Source organism: Aethina tumida, chromosome 1 (genome assembly GCF_024364675.1).
Source record: "Aethina tumida isolate Nest 87 chromosome 1, icAetTumi1.1, whole genome shotgun sequence".
NCBI classification, from domain to species: domain Eukaryota; kingdom Metazoa; phylum Arthropoda; class Insecta; order Coleoptera; family Nitidulidae; genus Aethina; species Aethina tumida.
Genome location: NC_065435.1, coordinates 30,944 through 43,909, shown reverse-complemented (window position 1 = coordinate 43,909; position 12,966 = coordinate 30,944). Strand labels below are relative to the sequence as shown.

Genomic DNA, 12,966 nt, shown 5'->3' with positions numbered 1-12,966 from the left:
TTATTGTGCTGAGTAATGTATCATTTTCAGTTTTATTAATTAGGCGATGTCACTGGACCAGTCTAAATTAACGTCTCTCAATAAGTACAAAATTCAAACATTTTTTTTTATGTTTATTATTAGTTACTAAGATTTATTTGAGTAAGTTACTCGTAGATAAATAAATATAAGAAGACCTTTTTTATAGACATACTTCTTTATATCCGGTCCCATAAAAATTCCTTATTTTAATTTATTTTATCTTAGGTTTAGAAAAAGAAGGTCGTTGTATCTGTTTGTACTTAGTTTTATTAATATAAATAACCATTTAAAATACATATTTATTCAAAATATATTCAAAAGTTATATTATGATATTATTATCATTTATTTCGATGTAATAGCATTTCCTTGTTAATTTTAAATTAAGTCTTTAAACAATTGATATACCGGAAATATGTATTTGAATGAACGGCAGAAATTCGTGTTGTCAATGTTAATTCTAAATTTTTTCTTCTTACCTTTTCTGTGATCTATCGCACCGATTGTTATATATTTAGACAAACAAAAATAGTGTCAAATCAAATCGACATCCACAACTTGTAAGGTTGACATTGGTACACTCGTAGTTCAGCTGTTATGGCACATTTTTGAGCTGCCTTATAAATAGAATTATTCTTATAATGACCGCTATGAAATAACACATTCTCAATGTAAAAAAAATCATTTTATTTTTTAATATATATATATTTTTATAGATCAGCAAATAATTCAAAGTGGTGCAAATTTACACATATCTGGATTTAAAAAACATAAATATATACAGTAAAAAGTTATTTATATCTTTTTATTTTTTGTTTTAAGACACGTGTGATGAGACAACCCATTCAATCCGTTGTCCATTCCATTTTAAAAGAAATAAATATAATACTAATAATAATAATAATAATAATAATAATAATAATAATAATACTTTGTGGGGGTACATCAGACATATAATCAATCAATCAATCAATCAATCAATCAATCAATCAATAGTCTTTAATACTGAAATATCTTTAATATTTAATCTAAATCCAAATTACATTTTTACAATTCTGCAATATTTAGTTAAAGCAGCAATATTTTTAAGTTTCATAAAGCATCAATAACCAAGTGATCTCTAGCTGGTCCATCGGTTAATTACTTCTCTTCACAATGTAAGTGTTACTTTTTCACTTGAAATATTCAAATGTAAGATGAGTAATTAAGAAGATAGCAGCTGATGCTGATACTGATGCTGATGCTGATGCTGATGCTGATGCTGATGCTGATGCTTATACTGATAATATTGATCTAATTGTAAGTGTCGTTTTCCTGATGTTATTTAAACGTACGCTTTACGAGTATTTGCATGCAATACTGCAGTATTACAAATCTGAAACATTAATATTATGTTACAATATTAAATGCAATAGGTAAAGGCATAATTTTTAGTTAAATGCATACGCATACGCATACGCATACACTTTTAAACTGAGTCATGCTCAACTAATTGTACAATCGATGACTAAATTGCAGTTACACCTTAATTACCATTGCTCGAGTACTACTCTATACTCTACTACAGAATGGACCCAAACAAGATTTTGAGCAGCAGTAGGCGTAACATTTTTTTTTCTATTTAAAAGTATCAAGACAGATCGAATAAAAAAGTAAGTGTTATCAATTTACAGCGTTTAACGGAATCTCTTGTCTAAAATTTTTGAACGAACACTTTTTGAAGCAACAGTAAGTGGGGTTAGACCCTAATATATTTATTATTATTGTTTTATTTATTATTATTATTATTATTATTATGTATAAATGTAATTTTAAATAAAAAATAATGTAAAATTCTAACTTTAACTTGAATTTATTTGTTTTATCGAAAATTCTATTATACATTATTGTATTTGTATAGGTGGTTGAATAAGTTTCAGTACTTTTAAGCAGATAAAGCTTCCATCAAATGCTGTAAGATTACTATTTAATCGGTCTCGTTGTTTTCTGATTTTGGCAAAATTAAAGGGAACATTTTTGTAATGTCACAAAGTTCAAGTGATTTTCGACAATATAGTTATAATTATACCTTGTAGATAGATGGATAGATAGATAATCACATATTCTGTAAATATTGGAAACGTTAATTTGTACTCCCAAGCAATTGTTTTGTTAAGAGACATAGCGAAATTGGGCAAAAATTATCCATATGCATATGATGGAGATATATTGCATGTAGTTCAAAAATATAGATAATATCGATGGAACTGACAAAGAAAAGAAAGAAAGATGCTATGGCTACACATATCTATCTCACTTGTAGTGGGACGAAATTATTGAAATTAAATTCAATGTATTTCTGGAAAGAGAGAAGAATTCCAGTTCCACTAGGTAGCAAATTGTTTTTGATGATTTCATGACCTTTTATCCCTTTTGTCCATTTACCTATTTTATTATTTATTCATATAGTCATATTGGGCCCCGTAAACCAAATTCCCACCAAAGTGCTATTCTAATAAATTCAAATAAAACTTTTTGTTAGAAAGAGTTTTCAGGGCACAGTAATAGAGCATCACAAGCACATCTGGATTATCAAATATAACTGCAATTCTGTCTTTCAGTCCACATACAAATCGTGAAATAATAAACCAGTTGTTAAACCAGTGGCACTGACTGTTCTACACTTACCAGTTGCAAAGAGAGAACAAGATATGATTTATTGCAATCGGTCTGCTTTGGGCGCGGTTAGTGCATTCTCCACCGCCTTGTCTCTGCCTACAAGTGAGAAGTATTGCGAGTGCAGACCCCTTATACATTTAAATTTAATGTATGCTTCGTGATTTTGTTTAGTATTTAAATTTAATATTGACTAAACTAAAAAAATATACTACTTATACAAACAAACCCGAACATCAACATTAATATTTATTGCTATTAGAGCTGGTTGGCCGGCTCCTCCGATTGGCTGGCTCATCACTAAATATGTTATACACAAATCCTCAATTATCACATACATATCCAACTTGTTTGATGTTCGAATTTATTTGATAAGTTGAATACATATATTGAGCAATGTAACAACAATATCAAAAAGCATTTGTTATGTTAATGCCAAAGAGTATTTTGCCTAATATGTGCCATAAAAATAACACTTGGCTGCTGAGAATGAATCACTTTTATATCCACCATGCTTCTTCGCCTTTAGAAAATTCTGTTATATTATTGGTTGTGTATTAAAAATATTACAAATACATATATACATCAAGTCGAAAATGTGAAGGCAAAATCTTGTACATGTCTAATGATGGACAATAACCATCATATTAGATAAACTATACAAACATTATACAACAGTGTTTTTCAATTTGATTTAAACGTAAGTTCTATATGTAATTCGTACGTAAAAAAAAATTATTAACTGGGGATTTGGAATTAATTTCTTAACAAATGAATCATTTTCAAAATGAAATTATCTCATTGATAAAGTTTTTACCATGACACAGATTCAATCAATTCAAACAATTTTTGAAAACTATTCACTTCTGAATTAGTAATTTTACTTTATGTGTAATATTTAAACCCCACAAAAATGTAATGGCATACTCCTAATTGAAATCGTACGATTAACTACCATATAAAAATACGTTCAGTATCGAAGTGGAAAACATTGCATTACAATTCAATAAAAACAAAAATAAAATTTATAATTTAGAAACAATATATAACAATATGAAGAAACCATATTTAATTTCTTGAGTCTTAAATAAATTCAAGTTATGATTGCAAATCATTACTACTAACTATATATAATTTAAAGAGATTCATATTTACAATATATATATATATATATATATATATATATATATATATATATATATATATATATATAGTCTGAAGAAAAATATTACATAGCAAATTTCGTTTTCGGACGTTTCATAAATCTACGGATAGGTAGGTATATAAATTGTTTTTAAAGAAATTATTGAATAGTGTTGAAATATGTAAAATAAATTTTAACTTATCCATTAAAGCTATCATCTATATATAAAAACTGTAATAAAAAATGACAACAAGCTAGGTCCTTCATGACGAGGGCATTCATGACAATATGCATTTGGAAAAAGCGACCGAACACAATTGGCCAATGGGCCAATGGGTCAATGGATAAATAAAAATAAAACATTAGGGGATCTACCGCGAAATCCAGTTTAAAATTGACAGTCAAAATTTACTAGAGTTCTAGGCATAACCCCAGGGCGGAAATTTCTGTTGCCTAAGCAACCTAAAAATCTTTTGAAAACGTGTGATTTAGTAAGCCATAATTATAGACACAATATTTTTATTAAATGCACTGTGTATACTATATAGTCCATAATAAACAATAACAAAAGATGCCTTATTAAAATTTGAATATAGTTTATAATCTGATACAACTACGTTTCTGAAATATGAATGAACAAAATATCATTCTAACAATTATTAACTATTTGAGTTTTGGATTGTGTAAAACATATAATATCTCATTTGAAATAACTAATTTTTTGATAACTTTTTAAAAATTAAAACATTATAAAACAAGACCTGAACTTATGTTGAAAATAAAATATCTAGATATCTATTTAAATAGGATTATAAACGTTATTAAAGTTTTAAATCAATGTCTATTACATGTTACCAGAAATATCTAACAGACCACAAATGCAAAACACCCTATATATATATATATATATATATATATATATATATATATATATATATATATATATATATATATAAATTCATATTTAAAACAATCATCTGATTGTCAAATGCCAATATGTCGAACATAATTAAAATTTTATATTTATGTCATTTAGTACCTATTACAGTTAGATATTTCTAAATCTAACCAATAAAGTGATGTAACAGATCAAGCATTTTAACAATTAAAAATGTTGTGCCTATCCACAATATTTTTTTCAGTCGTCGCAAAGATTTATATACATTTTAAAGCACAGAAAGTATTTTCGAAGTGACTCCGAAAATGTCAATTTTATTTCAATAATCCACACATTTTATATTTGACAAGATGACGCGACGCAACTATTTCTTTATCCAGAAATTATTTAACTCCAATACAAAAATATATTAGAATAGATAGAAACATATTTTCTTCTTTTTTTCTTATTAGTTGTGTTTACAAAATTTCTAAAATATGTGGACTTTGTTTAACAATTACTCATAATTATTTACATTGATGTAGGTACTAAAGTGCCGAGTATCCATAAAGTTGCTGCCATCAACGTGATGTTGAGTCGAACTGAAAAAAATAAATAAATAAATAAATAAAACGAGAATTATTTAATTTTTTATTCAGGAATAAAAGTCGTTAGTATTGCATTCAGCTAATTACCACATTGTTACAACTTTATTTTACCAAAATTATTAATTCTAACATCAGAAATGAGATAAAATTGTAAACATTAACATTACTATTAACGAGTATGGTGTGGAATTGAAAAGTTTTCTTTTGTGTTCGAGTCATTATGTGCAGCAATGTTACTGGGAAAATCGGCGTTGGCCTCTGAGTGAGAAAGATTCACTCGCACCAGATGGGTTTGGTCAAGCTGGACGTAGAATCGGAAAGATCCAGCAACATCCAAATAATCCACTACTGAATAAAGAAGGTCGTTGTATAGACGATCCTGAAATTGGTTGTCTTATCAAATTAGGATCACAAAAGATATATAGAAAAGTCATATTAACGACTGTAACGGATGTAACGGATGTAACGGATGTAACGGATGTAACGGATGTAACGGATGTAAGGTATGATTGGACGACGACGATCAGACTGTGCTATTTTAATATGTATTTTCGTACTGTAAGCTAAGTAAGGGCTAAGGATTTTATAAGATGCATGCAATAATTATCTTACTTACTGTATCAATGGTGAAGAGTAAAAAAAATCCAGTAGTGAGAGTCGGTGATATCCTAAGTTCTCAATCGTTCGTGTTGAATTTTTACATATCAGCTACTGGACCTCCTATGGTCGTAATACTTGTAGTCATTGTTTTTCCTAAATTTCTAAAAATTTTAATATTAATCAATTAAAATTCAATAACACAGTTTGGTTAGAATATTTATTTATATTTAAATATCATAAATATGTTATAGTTTATTTTATTAGTCATAATTTCAATTCTAATTATTTGAGTTTTCAAACAGTTAATAAAGACTCTCAAGTATACATGTACTGGTTTATGAGTTAGTTAGTTAGTATGCTTTAATAATTTATCCATGAATATAAAGTATGATCTATTGTAGCTTATTGGTACGTCTGTTATTATTTCTCTGTTCCATTACAGTTTAAATGTTGGTTGATCGATAACTGAGGGTAGTGTTGTAGATTTATAATACGAAATTCTCTCTATGTCGGGAACAATTGATATGAGTAATTCCTGTTAGGTATATGCATAAGTTACCACGTTTCTCAGTATATTAGTGGGGTGAAAGGACACGACTGATCTACCGTTTTCAGATATTTTTTACAAAATAACAACCGATTGTAGTGTCCAAAAAAACATTTACGACGAAACCGTCTTGTTTGCACCTTTCAATTCCTACATGTTTATATTGCATAAACATACATTTTGAAATTATGAACGTAAAATAAATGGTTATCATGACATTCATCAAACCATTACATACATAGATAAAACGCATGTTCTTAATGAAAAGTGCAATTTGGTGGTATAAGGAAAAGTAAAAAAAACCTGTTACTTGTTAAAAACTTACCCTCCTACTGAATTTGAGTTCAACATTCCGTCTACAAGACTGTCTCTGCTTATTTCATCGACCATAGCTACTTTAAAATGATGACCAAAGCTAGCTAAATCCTCTCGAAAAGCTTCACTGGCAGGTGTAATTCCTCCACTAGCAGAAGGTATCGGTGTACCTTCCGGAGCACTTTCACCTTGAACATCCATTGCTTCTGCGTTTTTCTCAAGAGGTTCTTTTTCCTCATCTTCATTATATATTTTAAAATAAGCGAAGGCTAGATAAATAACTGATAGGATAAAACAAGGTATCGGAATTGCCATAGCATATACTAAATTCATGTAGACTTGCCACATGTCCAGATGACTAATTACCATGCTTGGATCGATTCGGCTGTAATAACAAGAGAAATTTGTTCCAATACCTTTGTACGTTTTAAGGAAAACGGAACAATTAAGCATCGGTGGATAACCACAACCTTTAACGTTAGGTAAAAGTCGTGCTTCTCGATAATACCATTCAGAATCGTTCCCCATGAGTCCAGTAGTTCTTTCTTCTTCGTAATCGTAATCTTCAAGGAGACCTCTTTTTTCACGTACACTCACTTCTGTTGACATTGTTGAAAGCATTGCAGTTAAGTTTGGATTAATATATCGCTTATAATCGACTAAAATTTGAGTGCAGTCGTAGATGTCTTTTGTACAACCTTCACGACAAGAAGTCCAGCTACAGTTTGATGCTCCGAGTCGTCTGTTAACTTTAACTGTCACACAAAAGGCAGGTTGTTCATCAAATTCCATGAATATTGTTGTGAATGCTGGGTCAATGACGAAAGGCACCAGGAATAAGAATGAAAATAGACTAAACGTACCCAGTAGTACAAAGAAAGCAGTAATATAAAAGAGCAGTTTCTGTTTCCAAGTTTTCTTGACGTCTTCTTCCCCCATTGTAGCTTGCTAATGTCAAAGGGAATCCTAATCTTGGAGCCCACCATCTGAATTTTCCAATAAGCGCGAGCGGCTTCGGCCAACTCACACCGTAAATCCTCCCCAAGTCGCCTTCTTAACCGTCACATAAAATTAGATTAGATACCATTGCTGCTTATCATGTTCTTCTAACCTTTATTTCGCGTGCATACAAACAACTTCTATATAGTCCTTCAAATTTATACATACTAATATGACATTCCAATGTTTTCCTTTTTAACTTACGTAACAGTAAAACTCCTAATACGTTAGAGGAAACACTTAATTTAATTATCACAGAAAGTCTTGAAAATTTTCTTCTAATTTACTTGTAATATACTGTACGTACGATGGTTTTCAAGCACATTAGACCATCAGAGTGCATAGAGCGAGAGCGTCGAGAGCGTCGAGAGCGTCGAGAGCGTCGAGAGCGTGTCGTAACGTTACGCATGCTGTTATAAGCACTGCAGTTCACCACTTCGTGTTTACAATATCGATTCGACACTGGCGCCACGGCAGCTCCTGCAGATTCGTCCGTCCGTCTGTCCGTCCGTCCGTCCGACCGTCCGACCGTCCGACCGTCCGACCCTCCGACCGTCCCACCGTCGTCGATGGTTCGAAACTTTCACATCGCAGCGCCGCACTGTGGCCAAGCCGGCGAATCTGCCGGACATTTTTGTCGTTTGTGAAAGTTGCCATGTTCATTTTTGATTTCAACATTTTTGATACTTGCTTAAAGATTCTGCAGACAGGAAATATTCCACTTAAACTAATTTAAAGCTAAATTAAGCTAAAAATATAGAGGACTATTGGGGAGTATGATATTCCCTTACATATAATACAAACAATATTGTCCAGTACCAGCACAAAGGACACACGCTCATTTCATTAAGTAACATACTGTTTCCTTTAAATAATTTTAAGTAAATAGAAGTGACTGAAAGATATATATATATATCATTTCATGTCCTCTTCAAATATTGGTGGATGCGCTCTTTAAATTCGCTTTTTTTTTGTTTATAACTTTATATATGTACCATTACAATAGTTTTTTCTTTTTTCAGTTAGCATCAGATAGTATATTTTGATACATGTCACAGAAAAGCATGTTTAAAAGAATAATTTATTATATCTGAAGATAAGTTGTTATGATTAATTTTTCGTTTGAATCTTTTTGTCTTATGAAAACATTGTACTGACATTATTTTACCTACAGTACTATACTTATTACAGAAATAAACTATTTTTTAATAAATCATCTGTGTAACAACAGACATATTTGCCAAATTCGCTTATTTTGTATGAAACTTATTGTATAAATGCCATTAAAAAATTAAAATAAAATAAATACACATTTTTCAGGATTTCTCTCTAAATTGTATAGTTACTTATTATTGAAAAAGTGATTATTTGGTTGGAATATTTGCCCTTTGAATGCTAAAACTTTTTGGCAATGTTTTGTGTATGTTTATTGGGTATTATTGCTATTTTCATTTGATGTGTATTTGTTATTCAATATTGAGAAATTTTTTCTAAAACAAATTATCGGATTGTTCCGGAACTCGTGGCAGTGGTACAAAAATTAAATATAGAGTTATCTTCTATAAGATTTTACATATGAAAAATACAAATTTTACAACCTAACCTGACTTAACCTAATCCTTTTCAAATATTTTACTAAATCAAAAATTATTTAAATTGTACTTTGTAACTTCCGTTAATTCTTCCTTTAATATCCTTTAAGTTCCAAAAATTATTATGCAACTTTATTATGCTATTCAAGTTATAATTCTACTTAAATAAGTTATGAAAGTGAAATAAAAATGGTGTAGTCAGCACAATAAAATATCAAGGAAGTTGAAGGAAATTCAAGGAAATTCAAGGAAATTCAAGGAAATTCAAATAAATCCACGTTCACGAGTTCAGATCAATTTGGCAGGTATTGTGGAGTACGTATTTTATGTATCAGTTGTTGAAAGACCGCGGCAACACTGGCAAAATTCAATTGGTGCGCCAAACAGTGTACATATGCGGTAGCCACCCTAGACACCGCCAACGACACCGTCACTCGTTACTACCGCCACCGACGCTGTCAAACATTCAAGAACAAAATAGAGCGAGTAAGTAAGTATAGCACAAAAACTTGAGCTTAATTCATTTTGCTTGATGTTCTCGTTTTTGTACGTCGTGTGCCGTATCTAAATGAATCAATTGAATCGAATTTTATTATTATTCATTATTATTATTATTATTATTATTATTATTATTATTTTGCAATGCAATTTTGATTAGTTAGGTTAAAGGAGCAAGTAAAATAAATAAAAGGACGAGGGGAGAGGTTGTGCGCATTGTATTGATTAGAAAGAGTAGACCGACTATTCTGCAGTGGTCTGTCTATTGATCAATGAAGGCGCGCGATTCCGTTTACTCGTACATGTACCGTTCCGTTTTCGGCAGTTACGTAGTCCTTGTCTAACCGCCGTTCAGGCCGTTTTCGTGCGAGCACACGTAAGAACGGTATGCGAATTGGTGAAACATGCCCAAAAAGAAGCCCGTTCCCGTTGAAGACCTTATCATCCCACCACAGGACACTAAAATTTGCGGGACGATATGTCTATGTCAAATGACTCTAGTTTTGAGCAGTGTAGCAATAGTTTATTTAACAGTAGCGATTTATGTGCCGTCAACTCGTGCTATGAAATCTGGAATTACCGAAAACCCTGTGATGTGTACGACAACCAGAGCAGTAACAGTAGAAACCTGCGACTGGGGATCTTGTGGGGAGTGGTGTCTTAGCAAAACATCCGGTTCCTGCATGCAAATATATGTTAATCTTAGACAAAACGGCTCAAATTTACTCATGGCAAATTGTACAAATATCGCACAAAAATTTTGTTACGGAAAAGATCAAGAAAACGCCAAGAAAAGCAGATGCATTGCTGATGAATGTAAAAATTTGACGGGAACCTTCAACTGTTCAATGGGAATGTGCTACGACATCACCGACTCATTCGAATGTATTTATAAAGAAACAGATCCACCTTTAAAATGTTCGGGACGGAGAGGCAAAATAACTTGCATAGATCTGGATGGCTTGTACAATTGTAACAGAGGAACCTGCGAAAGAATCAGAACACCGTATAATTGTGACAGACAATGCGGGGATATTCCGACTAGAAACAAAAATGTAATAGTTTTAAGTGGTGACGAGGTTTATCTGTCGCAATGTCAAAGATGTTTAGACTCGGACACCGGTGAGGAAATTTGGAACGAATCGCAAGATAACATACTCATGGCGTCTTGTTATACGATCCTTAACACCAGCAGGGGCCTCGAAGCGACCGACTGCATAAACGGTTCCCTGCTTGCAAATAATATACTCACGGATCTCACAAATTTCACCTACTTAAGTTACCTTAGCGTTTTTGCAACAATACCACTTGACGAACGGAAATTGGTCGCCCCTCCGGAACCTGATCTTCTTATAGCCAACGAAAGCAAGCTTCTTATAAATCTTGAGGGTTGCGTTAACACGTTGCGTGACGAATGTAAAGATTTCCTTAAATACTACGGAAAGGATGGCACAGATCATAACGCTCGAGCACGTTTTCCTTGCTACTTTTCATCGGACGATCCCGCTGTGGTTGTCGCACGTTTCGATCTGGCCACGACCACTAAACAATTTTTGTTTGCCTCTGTAGTGCCGTCTGTTCTCTTCGTCATATCATGTAGTACACTTATATTATGTCAAAAAACTGTTGTCGTCGGTGATGACGCTAAAATGAGGTTTCAGAGTTGCATTAAGAACGAAGACGAAGACGAATGCGATAATATTGAAAAGACAGCTTCTACTAACAACATGCCAGATCGTGGAGGAGGAAATTCGATAATGGCACTTTGAGATCAATCACGTACGTATCTTTATGTAAAAATTAAGATCCATTTCCATTCAAATATCCACATATCCACATATCCACATATCCACATATCCACATATCCACATATCCACATATCCAAGATTTTCCACATGAAGTTTTATAACTTAAAAATAGTGCAGCTACACTTCTAAATATCTTATCTTAAATCTTTTAAATGTTTAAGCACAATTATTAATTATAATTAATGCTGAATTATATATTTTATATCGCATCTGCTAAATTTCTTACTTAATAATATTATTTTTTTTTTAAGAAACTAGTATAAGAAATAATATAAATATAAAATATATAAAATTTAATTTTTCTTTTAGTTTATGTTATAGTAACTAACTACATTTACATAATTTCAAACGTTTCGTGCACAATGCACAATTATTTCTATCAATTCCTTCCAATTTATTTAAACAACAAAGTCAGAATCAATATCATACAATTTACACATAAATTTAAATAATAAATTTAATCCTTTAAAACTATATAGTTGCTATCTTATATAATATAATAAAAGATAATAAATAATAAATAGTTGAATCAAAAAGAACTACTACTATTATTTGATTGTTTCGATTATTTTTAAATAATTTAGAAAATATTGATTAATACCATTCTATACTGTACTAAAAATATACTATAATATATGGTATGCCCGTTTGAAAGTGGAACATCGTCATCAAATTTGTATTTTTTGTCTGAGTTTGACAAACTTTTTCAATTGTACAGCATGGAAATACGTATTTATAAATAAAATATTACATTTCTTGGCCCAAAACCAAAATCTATAGTGAAATCATCACTGTCAAACAGAAATGATCCTATTTTTCAAAAATATTCGAATATTTTTATTTATACTATGATAGTATATAGTTAAACTTTTTAAATTATATTTGCTTTCACCAATCTACCTTCCAATTCTATGATGCATTTATATCTTTTTCGTAAATTTAAGTTTTAGTTTTAATATAATATAATTAGTAAGATTTCAGGGAGTACTTAAGTAAGTGTGACATTTTGTCTAGATATTTTAATGCAAAACAGAAAATATTTGCCAAAATAGGACAAAAAATGCTATTGTAATTTTATGTAGGTGTACCGCTTCCAAATAGGTCATACTGATTTTGAAATGAATCAATGAAACCATACACCATACATTGATTGACGTTTATGTAAAATTGGAGACTGATTTATTTATTTTAGAACCATTTAATTCTTTCAAAAATTTTCGACACATGAGGTAAGATGATGAGATGTATGATGTATAAATATAAGCACTTCTTGGGTTCTCACTTATAACTACATGTTGTATAT

General features: G+C 31.0%; 2 protein-coding genes and 1 long non-coding RNA gene across 5 annotated transcripts; 1 reads left to right on the top strand and 2 right to left on the bottom strand.

Annotated features, from left to right (window-relative positions):
* Positions 1-692: 692 nt before the first annotated feature.
* On the bottom strand, positions 693-3,362 carry LOC126266490 (uncharacterized). Its single transcript, XR_007548836.1, has 2 exons — positions 2,688-3,362; positions 693-1,395 (listed from the first exon to the last, which is right to left on the bottom strand). It is a non-coding gene; the product is annotated as an uncharacterized LOC126266490 (long non-coding RNA).
* A 1,494-nt stretch (positions 3,363-4,856) lies between these two features.
* Positions 4,857-8,142, bottom strand: LOC109597314 (protein tipE). 3 transcript variants are annotated; one of them, XM_020012964.2, is made up of 4 exons: positions 7,970-8,142; positions 6,777-7,915; positions 5,921-6,065; positions 5,353-5,683 (listed from the first exon to the last, which is right to left on the bottom strand). In XM_020012964.2, the coding sequence occupies exons 2-3, from the start codon at positions 7,703-7,705 to the stop codon at positions 6,002-6,004; spliced, it is 993 nt and encodes a 330-aa protein (XP_019868523.2). In that variant the 5' UTR covers positions 7,706-7,915; positions 7,970-8,142; the 3' UTR covers positions 5,353-5,683; positions 5,921-6,001. The 3 variants fall into 3 exon arrangements, with proteins under 3 accessions (XP_049825847.1, XP_019868523.2, XP_049825838.1); XM_049969890.1 differs by lacking the exon at positions 5,353-5,683 and adding an exon at positions 4,857-5,298 and having other exon boundaries at positions 6,777-8,142; XM_049969881.1 differs by having other exon boundaries at positions 6,777-8,142.
* Positions 8,143-10,031: 1,889 nt separating this feature from the next.
* On the top strand, positions 10,032-11,624 carry LOC109597303 (uncharacterized). Its single transcript, XM_020012952.2, has one exon. The coding sequence runs from the start codon at positions 10,260-10,262 to the stop codon at positions 11,622-11,624; it is 1,365 nt and encodes a 454-aa protein (XP_019868511.1). The 5' UTR covers positions 10,032-10,259.
* Positions 11,625-12,966: the final 1,342 nt, after the last annotated feature.

Coding starts and splice junctions, on each gene's coding strand:
- LOC109597314 (XM_049969890.1), bottom strand. CDS start 7,705: ATGGGGGAAGAAGACGTCAAGAAAACTTGGAAACAGAAACTGCTCTTT. Junction 6,066..6,776: donor AACTCAAATTCAGTAGGAGG/GTAAGTTTTTAA, acceptor TAAAATTTTTAG/AAATTTAGGAAAAACAATGA.
- LOC109597303 (XM_020012952.2), top strand. CDS start 10,260: ATGCCCAAAAAGAAGCCCGTTCCCGTTGAAGACCTTATCATCCCACCA.